Here is a 13,206-nt window from a genome sequence, read left to right as displayed (position 1 = left end):
TCATCTGTTCTGCCTTCACACTCTCAAGTATACATTAAGCAACTTCTTGGTGATAGCAACAATTGAAGTCAGGAGGCCTTTAATGATTTACATAAAATCTCTTCCATACATTGTTACAGCTTTGCTGCCTCCCCAAAAAAGTTGTTGTGACTGAAAACATTTGTCTGTTTAACCCCAAAGGGCTCATAGGTTTGGGATTTTTTTATATCTGAGGCTCAGCTGCGCCACAGAGATGAATTCTAAACAAAGCAAACCGTGTGTGCCTGTGGTTGCTGCCTTGGATGTAGCAGACCAGATGTAGATGCCTTCTGTAGGCAACTGTTGGCATTGGTAACTGAAATTCTGTTCCACTGGGCAAGAGAGTGATGATTTACATGTGCTTCTGCAATGTTTTGTATATGCTAAAAAAAAAAAAAAGAGACCCTGAAAATTGGAAAGCATGCACTGTATCCAGACAAAAACCCTCATCAGTGCTGTTCCTGCAGCATTGCAGATACCTTAATTTAGAATAAAAGTGGCTTCTGGATTCTGAGACTTCATTAATAAAAAAAAGGTGAGAGGGAATGAAGGAGTTGGAGAGGGAAAGGACACAGTTTAAGGGTAACGGATTTCAAGTTTTTATGTCGATTTTCTTTCTTGTAGTTGATATTTTTGCATTTTTTTCCTGCCTTTTTTTTTCCTTTTTTTTTTTCTACATATTGCAGCATTCTGCACTAGGACAGCACAAAGCAGACAGATGCATGTAGGCTGAAATGGAATTTAAAAAGGAAAGTCAGGACTTCACAATTTAAACAAATATTTACAAGCAAATAATTATCAGGAAGGCTGATAAATATTTATTTGAGCTCAGGAACCCAATAACATGCCCCACATGGAACAATTGTTTTGTTCTGTGACTCTCAAGATAGGAACAGCATGTGGAAGTAATAAATTGATATAGAGCTATCAACTCTGTCTCTGCACCCAAATGGAACAGGTTGGTTATAAAACAGCAAGTTTTGACCCTATTTTGTAGGTCTCTGCCATGTATTATAGTAATGTGCTGAAAATAGCATTTACAAATTATTCAAACCATATGGTTACCCCTTCTAAATAATCCTGATTTTATTTATCTGCTGGTGTGGGAAGAGAAGTGCTTTGGGATATTGCTGGTGAGCAAGGATGGGGCTGTGCACATTGCTTGCTGCACAGTTTTTGTCTCTGGTTCTCCATCTGCCTCCCTGCTGGTCACAGCTGTACACTGTTCTGAAGATGTCTGTAAGCTGAAATCCTCTCAGAATGGTAGGGAGATTTCCCAAGGCGTTTCTGTGATGTACTCTTCATCATTTTTATTCCAAAAAAAAGGGCTTAATTTTCTGACTTTTCAGGCATGCTTCCAATTTCATGGTAGCGTGCGCTTGGGAAAAGGTGATCTTGGTGGTTCGAGTTATATTTTTGCAAGAACATCTTTGAGATACAGAAAGTTAGCAAGTTAAAAGGTTTTTGTTTCATTTCTTGGCAATTTAAAATACAGATTTAACTTAAATTTTAAATATTTTTTTTGTTTGTTTATTTTAAACGAACAGTTTACCAGCTGTTGAATATCTTAAGTGTTTGCAAAATCTGCAGTAAGTGGGAGAATGGTTAAAAGCGTTCCTGTTGAGAAGGAATTTCAGAAGGTTTTGCTGGTTGTCCATTTTTTTGTGAAGACATTAGTCTCCAACAGTTTTGATTTTTCTAGATAGCTGCTTCCAGTACCTTCCATAATTTTGCAGCTCCACAGCCAACCCAACCTTCTTCTTCTTCCTTAATATTTTACTGGTTTCTTGAGAAAGTAACTGACAGACTCTGGCACCGACTTTTCCTCCACTGACATCCTTCCTTGCTGCTGCCAGATTTCCCCGTTTATTCCTTCATGCACAGGGCTTGCTTTCCCACTTATTTTGTTCTTTGTCTAATCCATGTCTGCTGCTGTCATTAGATTACGACTTTGTTTATGCCTTGCAGTAAACACTAGGTTTGATACACCTTCCCTTGATCTCAGCTCCCCCCCAAGCATGAGTTACAAATCCTCCTCCTGCTTTTGCTCCATGTCTTCATGTGCAGCGTTGGTGCCTACCTTTCAGTTTTCTGCTCTGCCATACCCTCTTGTGTCTGTGCCACTCTGGTCTATCTCTGTTTCATCTCTCCAGATGAACTTGCCCTTCAGCAAGTTCAGATTTTATCTTTGCGCTTTATGTAAAACTCCTGTGCGTGTCTGATGGAAAATTTATTTTACATTACCATCATTAACTTCCATGGGCCTTATGGTTCTATCAAGCACATGCTCAAGTGTTGTGCTAATAGAGGCACATTGGCTGCATGAGTCATCCCCTAAAATCTGTTCTCTTTTTCTGACTGTCCGTGGGTACCCAGCAAGGCCGGTACCAGCTCAGATGATGCTGCTCACAATCCCAGTATTGTCCCTGCCTGGGACTGGCAGCCCAGGTGCTCTGTTTTGGCTGCCCTTTAGTCACCAAGTTTTATACTTGTGACCCCTAAAGTCCTCTACTTCATTTCAGTTTGTTCTTTGTGGTAATTAATTGTTTTCTCTCATGTGTCTTTTTCTCTAAGCCCTTTCTGAGGGAGAGAGTTGAGGTTTCACTAGGGCTGGGTTGATGTTTAGCTCTGTGGAAGAGTTAAAATGTTGGTGATCACTGGATGTATTTATTTTCTCAGCCTTCTCTGGTAGGCAGTCCAGGATTACTTTTAATTTTTAATTTTTAATTATTAAAATTATTATTTTTTAGATAGATTTTTCTTCTCTGAGTTTTTTAATTGCCTTTTGGATCTGTGCAAAGTTTGAGCACAGACACAGTTTTGCATCAGAGTTCCAGAATATGATAGGGCTGGTGTGGTGAACTGTGCTTATTCTGAACCTGTCATCCACTAGTTTGATTTGGTATTTCCCAATACTGGAAGAGGCAAGTGAACAATTTATCATCCTTTATTCTGCTTCAGAATTTTTAGGTTCTTTCCATATCTTCCCTTAGGATATTTTCAGGCTGAAGATTGTACAGAAGTCCTTAAATGCCTTTGATCATCTGTGTCACTCTTTGTACCTCTTTGTTCCACATCCTTTTAAAAAGAGTGAGACCAGAACTGCACATGTTCTGAGAACACTACAGATTTATTCCCTGGCATAATGAAATTTCCTAGTTCTCCTTTCCTTTCTGGTGCTGTGGATTACTCTGTTTTTAACAGAACAATGAGATGGCATTTTCACAGAATTTCCTAATACCATTCTATGAACTCTTTCCTGAATGGTAATACCTAGTTCAGAAGCCATCACTGCATCTGTAGTTTGTGTAGTTTTTTCCAGTACTTGAATTATTCTGCATAAATTTATGTTCAGTTTCATCGGTCCTCTTATTGCCCAGTCATGAAATATCATGATGTATTTTGCAGGTGAGATTTCTATTTTGTTGATGTTTTTCAGAGTAACTTGGAAAATTGAAGGAAAAGGAGATGAATAGTCAGTTTACAAAGCATACAAATGGTGCCAACCTGCTCATTGTCCTCCCTTTTCTTTTTTCTGAACTGACCCTTCTCCTGTTATCATATTTCAACTTTTTCCTTTTTTTAGCTAGTTTGTTCTCTTACTGTATTTTTCTTCCAAATTTAAAAGCTCAGTTTTGGAAAATCAGAAAAAAACGAAGTACAAGGTATGTTTTATGGTAGGACTGAACAGAACTTTCTGATAATTTATAAGAATGCATGGTGTGACTTCAAACATGTGCTAATTTTCCAGCATGTTCAGGGGATTTTAATGACAACACTTCAAACAGACAAAAATAATCTGCAGCTTTTTCATTATTTTCGGTTTTTTTATTTATTCCCTTATTTCCTACCTGCATATCAATCAAATCTGTTGTAGGACAAATACAAAGATGCATGCCCTGCCTTAGTACACTTGTCAAACACTGACTCCAAAACCATCTCTGTTTTTTATCTCCCATATTGTTGGCACTGGAAATTGCCTGCTTGGCTCAGTTACTCATGTAATTCCCTCTGCTCAAGCCTGTAATATCATTTCCAAATTGTGTATGCTCCAGGACCCACTGTCACTTTGAGCTTGTGGGTTACTTTCCTGGAAATTTAACTAAATAGCTGATCTGTGGTATAAGCTGCAACACGTACTTCCATCTTTTCTCTGGGAATTCTCTTCTGTGCATGGATTGGAAAGATTACTTAAACTATCACATTTTATAATGTATATGGTTTCAGTGTGTTTGCTTGAGATTTTCCAATTTCTAAGACAGAGTTTCTATTTGAGATTCAAGTTCAAGGTAAATTGGAAATAAAAAAAATAGAAAGTGACTTGGACTTGTAGTGGAAAACAATAATTAGCTTTTCAGAGTATTTTCCTGGAAATGTTATTACATGCATGTTGTACACACACAAACACAGACACACAGACACAAAAAAAGGATTACATTATTTGACATGCACTTCAGGAACTGACCTAGGCAAATTCAGCACGAAGGATAATATTTTTATTTCAGACCAAAAGATATTTTAGAGTGAAGATGCCTACCAAGTGTAGTAACTATCATTACTAGAGTTAGCTGTTTCTAGAATTTGATTGTATTTGATCTAATCCTGTAGTATTAGATTCTGTAGACAGAATCAGATATTTGTCAATAAATATAATCTCTGCTTTTAAGTTCTTGATAAAAGATCTTCAGAAAAACTTGTGGTCACTAGGCTTAGCTTTACTTTTGCTTTGCAAAATGATGGTAATTATTTTTCTTCCTCTCTTAACAGGTATATTTTTAAATTCAGTAATACATTTAAAACAGATTAAAATCATGTTGAAGATGAAAAAAATCAGCTTCAGAGCAGCAAAAGGAATTAGATTTTATATATTGTAGTCATGCCATTTTGACCATTGGTAATTACACTATTTTAATGTTAATGTAGAAACCCCTTGAAAGAAGTATTTAAGCACTAATTATCTATTTACAAAAGAATGGCTTTGGAAATGCAGTAAAAAACATTGAACTGTGTAGGGATTTAGAACAGATGTCAATTTTAAAAGACTGGGCATACTAAAAAATAAGTGTTGGTTTTTCTTGCATTTCTTAAATGTACAGTGGCTCGGATGCATTTGTACATCCAAGGCTCAGACACAGAAAAGTGCACTACAACACCCTCTCCCAGTATTTCTCCAGTTCTGGCAAGTTAGGATGTCCTAGGAGCTCCAGAATATTAAAATGGCTTTTGTGAGTCTCAGCATCAATGTTTGTTGCATCCCTGTATTGGGCAGATGATCCAAAGCAACTGTTTTCTATGTACACCTCCTGTGCCAGTGGTGAGAAGCTGTAGAGGTGATGGGTGCTAAAGCATTGTTCCTTTAATTCCTCCTTTCAAACACATGTGTGCTTCTGGGGTATTTCTTGTACTAATACTGAGCTTGCCTCTTTCCACTAATGCATTGGAAAGTAGCCAAACTTCAGGGTTCTGGGTCTGTGGTTTCATAAATACTGAGACCCCCCCTGACCCCTCAAATGAGCAAGTGAATAAAAATACCCAGTCTTATCCCAGACTAGCAGACAAAGGTAGGTTTAGGAAGGCAGTGTGGCCCAGAAGTGAACAACCACAGAACTGGAAAGATCTGGGATGTGATTCTGTGAACTGTCATTGCCTCTGGCAGAGGTATTTGAAAGAGCCTGAGGAAGACAGGCAACCAAATTCTAGTTAGTCATCTTCAGATTTGACAGCCTCTTTATTGTTCCCCCTTGTGAAATTGTGAAAATGATGCTTGATCCACCTACCACATGAATGTGTTGGAGGATTAATTATTCTCAGCACAGCACTTTGAACACCTATTGTGCAGCACTGTACACAAACATTAAACATGGTTATTAGTGCCGTGCACCTCATACGCTGACATGACACACGGCTCTTTGTAGTCTTCCCTTCCAGAAGGTGACAAGTGGGAGATGCTGAAAGCGCCTCCGTGGGACCTGAAGATCTGAATAGGAATCTGTATCAGTGTGCACAGAGATCCATGTAGGAAGTGTAAAACGTTTTTTAATTGTTACTTTTTAACTCAGTTTTCCCAGCTCCTTCCCTTTTGTGGTCCCCAGATACAAGCTGTAACCAAAACTAGATTATTTCAGGGGGCAGAAAAGCTGTGGTAGGAATTTATGTCCTCAGAAAATTTAAGACTATAACTATCCCAGGAAGTAAAAAAAACCCCAACAACTTATGAAAACGGACCCTGTGACTTACATAGTTGGTGGCTTTCGAGCCATCAAGTGCCATAATCTAAGGGGACACATTAAAGGAAGGTTCAGTTGAGGCAGACATTGCAGTCATGCAATTTTGTAGACATCTCTTACAGACCCCAGGTGACCAGAAGGTGCAGATCCACGTAACCTTTTGTCTTGACTCACTGCAGCTACTCTAATGGCCTAGTTATGCATTGGGCTGGTTCTGCATAATTACAGGGTAATTAAATAAACTGAGCTAAAAGGAAGCCACTTCTCCTTTAGAAGTAATTTTGACCAATTATTACATGTGTGTGGGTGTCTATAAAACACCACAGTATATCAAAGAGTCTAAGTTGGATTATTATCAGGTGGTTTTTTAGTTTGATTTGCCTTTGTCTATTTTAAGGAATCCTGTTTTACCAACGTGAGCAGTGTTTTATGTGTTTGCTGTTCTAATGTTTGGTATAATTACTGGCTTTTTCAATGCAAGAATGGCTAGAGCTGGAAGGTTACAGATGACTTCGGAGGGAGTGTTCATTTACAGTATTATTCCAGATTACACACCATACAAAAAGTATGTTAATGTGAGTTTCCCAGACATCAGCCTCAGTGTTTAAACACAGAACTGTCAAAAAGATGCTAAAAAGCAATCTGAGACAGTTATGCAGTCTTTCCACTATATCACTCACTGCTGTATTCTAAAAGGTTGAAATGAGAGGGAAGAAGCATTAAGTGGGCACTTACATGATTGTCACTTCTTTTAATGAATACTAAAAATTCTGCTCAGTACAATACCAGGAGAGAAGCAAAGCACATCTGCCTGTACAAGTTTGCATTTAGCTTGGCAAAGTTGGGAGTTGATAACGACTGTGAGCTTCAGAGGAGGTCCAAGGTTGATAAAGATGCCTCACTTGGTACAAGGGTAGCCTGGTGTATGGACATCATGAATTTGCTTTTGGATTATTTGCAGTGTTGATCTGGTTTACTGGGTTGCTGATAGAACAGGATGAGCCCTTAAGCACACAGAATCCCACTTTGAACAAGCTCAGCTGCAGAGAAATAGCAAACAGACAATGTTGCTCAGCAGGCTGCATTATCAAGCCTGTAGTTCAAGCAATGGTTCCCCAGCACTTCAAGTTATTTTGTGAAAATTATGTTCGCCATAAAAAGAACCTACTGGAGTTTGGAAGTTAAAAATTGCCACAATAATTTTGTAATTGGTGCATAAACATGCAAAAATTAGATGTTCGGTTGATTTTCTTAATTAGTAATCTGCAGTAATGAAAGGAATAAACAAAGATGTTCCTAGCTAAAGAATATATATATTCCCATACATATTCTATTACCAGGACTGCTGTCACATTCTTATACTGAACAAATGAAAGCAAAGAAACTTTCTGAGGAAGGTTTGTTGTAACCTGACAAAAACTCCACAGATGGAGTGAAGAAGTCAGTAAGATGATAATACATCTGGCTATATATAAGTTAAATATGATATCCTGAGCTTGTTGATAGAAAAATAATCTCAAAAACCAAGAAATTACATTGATGGAGGAAATTTGGGGCTGAGTTTTTTGTGTGATGAGTTATTCTGGGAGCAGAGCCACAGCTGCCTGACTTCTTGGATCTTGTCTTGTAGACCTGCTGTGGGTTCAAGTAGCCTCATTCCTTTGAAACCTCTCCTTCAGATTGGTCATTAATCACCTTGGGCACCTTCAGGAAATTCAAGGGGACATAATTACCTTTGGGGTCTTTATATAGTAAATGGCTTTTGAACCTGTTGGGCAGCTTCAGACAGATATGGAGTGACAAGAATACAGAAGTCTAAAGCATTGTACTTCTACAAGTTCCATGTTTTCCCTAAGAAAAAAGATACCTTTTGCTAAAATTGCTAAATTAAGGGGAAGATAATATGTCTCCAGCATTTTACTGCATATAAGGGGAGATTACAAAACAGAAAGGGGAAAATAAAGCAGGAAAGATGAAGACCCACGTAGCTGAGAAGAAGGAAAAGGACAGGAGAAATCTCTTCTCCCACATTAAGATAGAGGCTGACAGAGTGGATGGTGGCTTGGAGCCCCATTCCAAATTGGCAGAAGGCAAAAGTTGAACGTGGCCTGGAAGAGAAAGCTCTGAAGCCCAGGGCTGAATCTGAGCCAGTGTGTTTCTGACAGGATTTTGATTTGTAAATGTTTGATTACAAATCCAAATAGGATGAAGTGGATAGAGGTTGATTATGGAGGAAAATAATTTTAGTTTCTTGCAAGTTAAACATGATAAGAGGAAAAAACTCAACCCTTACTTTAGGAAAAAAAAAAAAAAAAGTGAAATTTTGCCTAGAAATGAAATTTTTATTCACCCCAAAATAATTTAAATGGACATTTTGCTTCATTTTGTTTCCTTGGTAATGTCAGAAAGACTGTGCGAATTTCCAAATATATCCCATTCCATCCAAGTGGTATTTTAATACAGAAAAATATTTAGGTAAAAGTTTTCCAACCGATTCTAGTTGCAGTTTATGTCCAGATTAGAGGCATATTTTAGCAGAATCTTCTCAGGTGCCAAGAACAGAAGGATCCCTGGACTTTGGACAAAAACACTTGCCTTGTTTTGGCTGGTCAAAAGAGGAGATCAGAGAAAAAAATGTAACTTCCCCCAAATTAATAAATTAATAACTTTTTTTCTTTTTTTTCCAATTTACATCTTTGACTCCCGTAGCATATGTTCTTGCATGTGTTTCTTGGCACTCCTGAAGGGCAGATCTGTTTCTTACATGCTTCCTGCCTTAGTTTTTTTCTGGGGAATTAATTTTGTCCTGGATATGTGTGCAGAATTCCTGTGACAGCCATAAATTTTCTTTAATATCATTGTATACACAGAGCTTCTGTATTAATAACAAGTTTGCTACCTGCCCACCAGCAAAGCCATATGCTAGCATCAAATGTTAATTGGTTATCAGTTGGGGATTTAGTCCTACTCATCTGCTAGACGAATAGGATGAGAAACTTACACCAGAGTTAATGGAACTTACTCTCTAGTCCTGTTAAATTGCCTGTCTGACATAGATTTTTTTCCATTGCAATCACAACACAAAATGAGGTTTTGATTTCTTTTAGCATTGCAGGCTCTTTAAAATTCTGGTTTGTCTTCCAGTGTTGATTGACAGGGACGTAGAGAATCAGGCAGAATGGAGGGACCTCTGGAGGGCATTGAGTCCAGTCTCCTCCTCAAAGCAGGCGTAGTTAGATACCAGAACCTTGGCCTGGTGAACTTTGATTGCCTTCAAGGAAGGAGATTTCCCACTGTTCAGGGCACTTATTTCCATTTTTTACCATCCTCACGGTAAAATTCTTTCCTTGTAGCATGTTCCCACTTGTGTCTGTTGCTGCACCTCTGAGAACTTGCTCTTGTGTTTTTCCTGAGCTCAGGTGGTTGCAGACCAGCAGTAGGGCCTGCCCTGCATCTTCTCTGGGTCTGAACAGCCTCAGATCTCAGTCTCTCCCCTTGTCCCAACCACCTTGACAGTTTTCTGATGGACTTGCCTCAGTTTCTCAGTAGTTTTCCTGTCACTGAAGAGCCCAGGATGGGACACCACGCTCCAGAGGAGGTCTCGCAAGTGCTACATGGAGGAGAAAGGTCACTCTTTGTTCAGCTGGCTCCACTGGTGATTAACACAGCCAGGGTGCCATAGCCACAAAGATTCACTGCAGAGTCTTGAGTGAAGTTACTCCATCCTGGGTGGAGGTGTGGGAATAACTGATGAACCTGGAAGCATTTGAATTATCTGCAATCAAGAGCTGTTGAGATAAAAAATGGAAAAGTGTTCTAGGGTTATGCATAGGAACACAGCCGTACAACAGCTCTTAGATTATGTGCTCTTGGGGATGTCCTGCTCCTAGCCAAGGAAGCCAGGGCTACAAATCCTGCAGAAATCTGTTCCTTACACATAACTTCACAACAGCAGTGCCTAGGCAGGAACAAGGTTTCAAAGATTTATACCTAAGTCTGACTTTGTACTTCAAGAGCACTCAGAGTAAAAAGCAAAGCACAGTCTAAAGTCTTCCAAGGAACAAAGTTTGAACAAAATATTGCTAAATCTATGAACAAGCAGCAGAAAATACCCTGTTAGTAAAAAAATTAAGGTTTAAAGAGTAAAGAGTATAGTTGAGGAGACAAAGAAAAGGAAATAGTTTTACCGTAGCCTGGTGTGGAATGAAAGAAAAAAACCAAACAACTGAGCTGCATACTCATCAAAACCACAGTTGTTAATTGAAAAGCTGACAGACCTGTAACTACTGCAGTGCTTGTGGCCGCCACTATAATAAATGTAACTGTACATTTAGAGTAATTTGCTAATTTGCCTAAGTAACACCCACAGACAGCAACATGACATAAATACATTAGTGGAAGCAACAACTATAACCAGCTCATACAGGTTCTTGGCTGCTAGATGGATGGATCAGATGAGCTGGAAAAGATTTACCAAACAGAACAGAAATGGAGTTGGTAACAATATTGTGGCATACAGGATTTCTTTATTCCTTTAAGGCCTGAAGATGCCCCTACATATTGCAGCACATAAATAACATTTTTAACTTGTGTGTGTATATGTGCACACACCTGGAAAGCTTTTAGAGATGGAGTACACATCTGCAAAATGCCAAGTGCTTCAGAAGCATAATAAAGAAGTCTTTCAGGTAAATCATTGAATCTTCAATATTTAACATGTAATTATAAATATCTGAGAAGGGTTTTTATTAAATATTCTAAAGACACATATATATTTGGTCCATAGGAAAGAGTGGAACCTGTACCATCAGCTTCCCTAATACAGGTGTTACAAGTGTCTGAAACTCTTATTTCAGAATCACCCACGTCTTCATTTGGCAAAGTTCGGCGCTGTGTCATCTCCCTTGGGCTAGCACTGCTGTGTCTTCTGTTTCCATAGCTCTGAATCACACTGTTGCATTTTATTCTGAAGTCCTACTCATGCCAACTTTTGCCATTGCATATTAACTGGTTTTTTGCATTCTCTAAATAGCCCGCCTCCAGGTTAAACTTGGGCCATTGCTAAGGATTTTTATGTTATCAACAATGCATTTCTAAAATTAAAACCCCACAAGATTGCTGTTATGCAAGGTGGGTTTAATTTTCAATGAAATATTTCTTTCTGGTCCCAATCGCCTGATCGTCTTCATCCTGATACAAATTAACAGTGCAGAAACAAAGCTAATGAATGCAGTTTTGCCCAGTTTCTGTCTTTGTTTCCTCCCAGATGTGCTTAGAAGGTTTGTGCTGAGCTCTTTGAGACAGGAGATGCCAGCTCTCAGGGGCAGAATCCAGTGAATAACCAAATGTGGAGTCAGGTGGAAAGTTTCTGTTTCAGTGCTGCTCTCAGGAAGAGCCCACGTGTGTGGGCATATATATTCTTGCCTTCATCAGGAGGTTGTTCTAAGGTTTTTAACTAAATAGGGGTTGTAAAATATTCTTGAACATGAGTCACTTTAAATTATAGTCCATGGATCTAAGGGAGTCACTGAGAAAATGGAGCAGGAAAAAAACCATGGGATAGAGGCAAATGGTGAGATTTCACTGTGGGATGTGGATTTTTGACAGCCAGACTGAATCCCTGCCTTGCTTGAAGGCTTGATATTAATGTCAGGGCAGAGACCTCTCTGGCTGACCCAAGTTCTGAGTGTTAGACCTCGTCAGTACAGGCTGACAAAGACCCCAGCTCTGGGAGAAGAGAGCTGACATGATTTTATGAAGCATTACGGCTGATCTTCTTTGAACCCTAATTTCTGTCAAAGAGTTATCATCACTGTCACAGTAAATGATACTTGCAGCACAAATGGCAATTAACTAGAAGTAAATAGTAGAGCAGAAGTCTGCAGACTGGTTTTTAAGGTTGATGAGTTGAAAGTAATTTCAACACATTAATGCTAAGCATGCTAAATCATAGTGTGCCATGAAAAAGACAGTAATGTCATTTACCTGAAATCAGCAGGAATTACAATAACATGTAGTAGGGGTAGGCTCGATTGTTTCAAATATGTGAGCATATTACAGGAATCGATAACACTTTGTCTATCTGTTTGCTTTTATCAGATTTTCCATAAAACAAGTAATTTGTTTGTTTTTCACTGTTTTAGGTAGCCTGCCCTATGAATACAAGATTGTGATAGCAGGAAATCATGAATTGACCTTTGACCAGGAATTCATGGCTGACTTAATCAAGCAGGACTTTTACTATTTCCCCTCTGTTTCTAAGCTGAAGCCAGAGAGCTATGAAAATGTACAGTCTCTTCTAACAAACTGCATCTATCTTCAAGACTCTGAAGTGACGGTGAGGGGATTCAGAATATATGGCTCCCCTTGGTAAGCAGGTTTTTAAGCATACGTAAAAAAAATATTGTTGATTGCTATCACATCAGCCATTTTGTCTGCACCAGCTGTATTTGGATTGCTGTGTTAGGAAGAAAAGTAACACTCACTTTGATAAAGTTTTTATATTTTCTTGTAATGAATCATTCCTGTGACAAAATAATGTACTGTACTGTGGGTATGGTCAACCAAATAATGATGGGGAAAAAGATGGTGTGCTCTTCATACTCTCAGCCAGGAGCAGCTGTTTAACAGTCCATGTAGGGGGCTTTTGTGTCATAAAATATGTTTTCTATACTTGGTGAGTTTGTCTAATTACAGGTTAATTTTGTTGCAAGGGTAATTCTTCTGACAATTTCTATCCTACAGATAATATTTGAGGTTCATTAGTGTATACAGTAGTCATTTAACTCAGCAAGCTTATTTCAGCATCTGTGAAGGTCTTTTATTTCATATCCCTCAGAATCTTACTTTCTTTTATAAAGTAATAGATTTCCCCAAGGTCTAGCTGAGCTTCTAAACTAAAGTCAACAAATCAGTGGCATCTTAAGATTTCATATATTTTGCTCTACTGTACAGTGAACAC

General features: G+C 38.6%; 1 protein-coding gene across 2 annotated transcripts in view; it reads left to right on the top strand.

Annotated features, from left to right (window-relative positions):
• Positions 1 to 13,206, top strand: part of MPPED1 (metallophosphoesterase domain containing 1) — a gene marked incomplete at both ends in the record, with an annotated part of 45,938 nt that overhangs the window by 5,527 nt on the left and 27,205 nt on the right. For both annotated transcript variants that reach the window (XM_082280453.1, XM_082280452.1), the window contains one exon: positions 12,393 to 12,614. In XM_082280453.1, coding sequence (XP_082136579.1) covers positions 12,393 to 12,614 — 222 coding nt within the window. The remainder of the gene's footprint in view (positions 1 to 12,392; positions 12,615 to 13,206) is intronic.

The sequence above is a fragment of the Coloeus monedula genome (genome assembly GCF_965178545.1).
Source record: "Coloeus monedula genome assembly, chromosome: 4".
In the NCBI taxonomy this organism is placed as follows: domain Eukaryota; kingdom Metazoa; phylum Chordata; class Aves; order Passeriformes; family Corvidae; genus Coloeus; species Coloeus monedula.
Note: the sequence above shows the minus strand (reverse complement) of the source record. Positions and strands in the feature narration are given on the sequence as shown.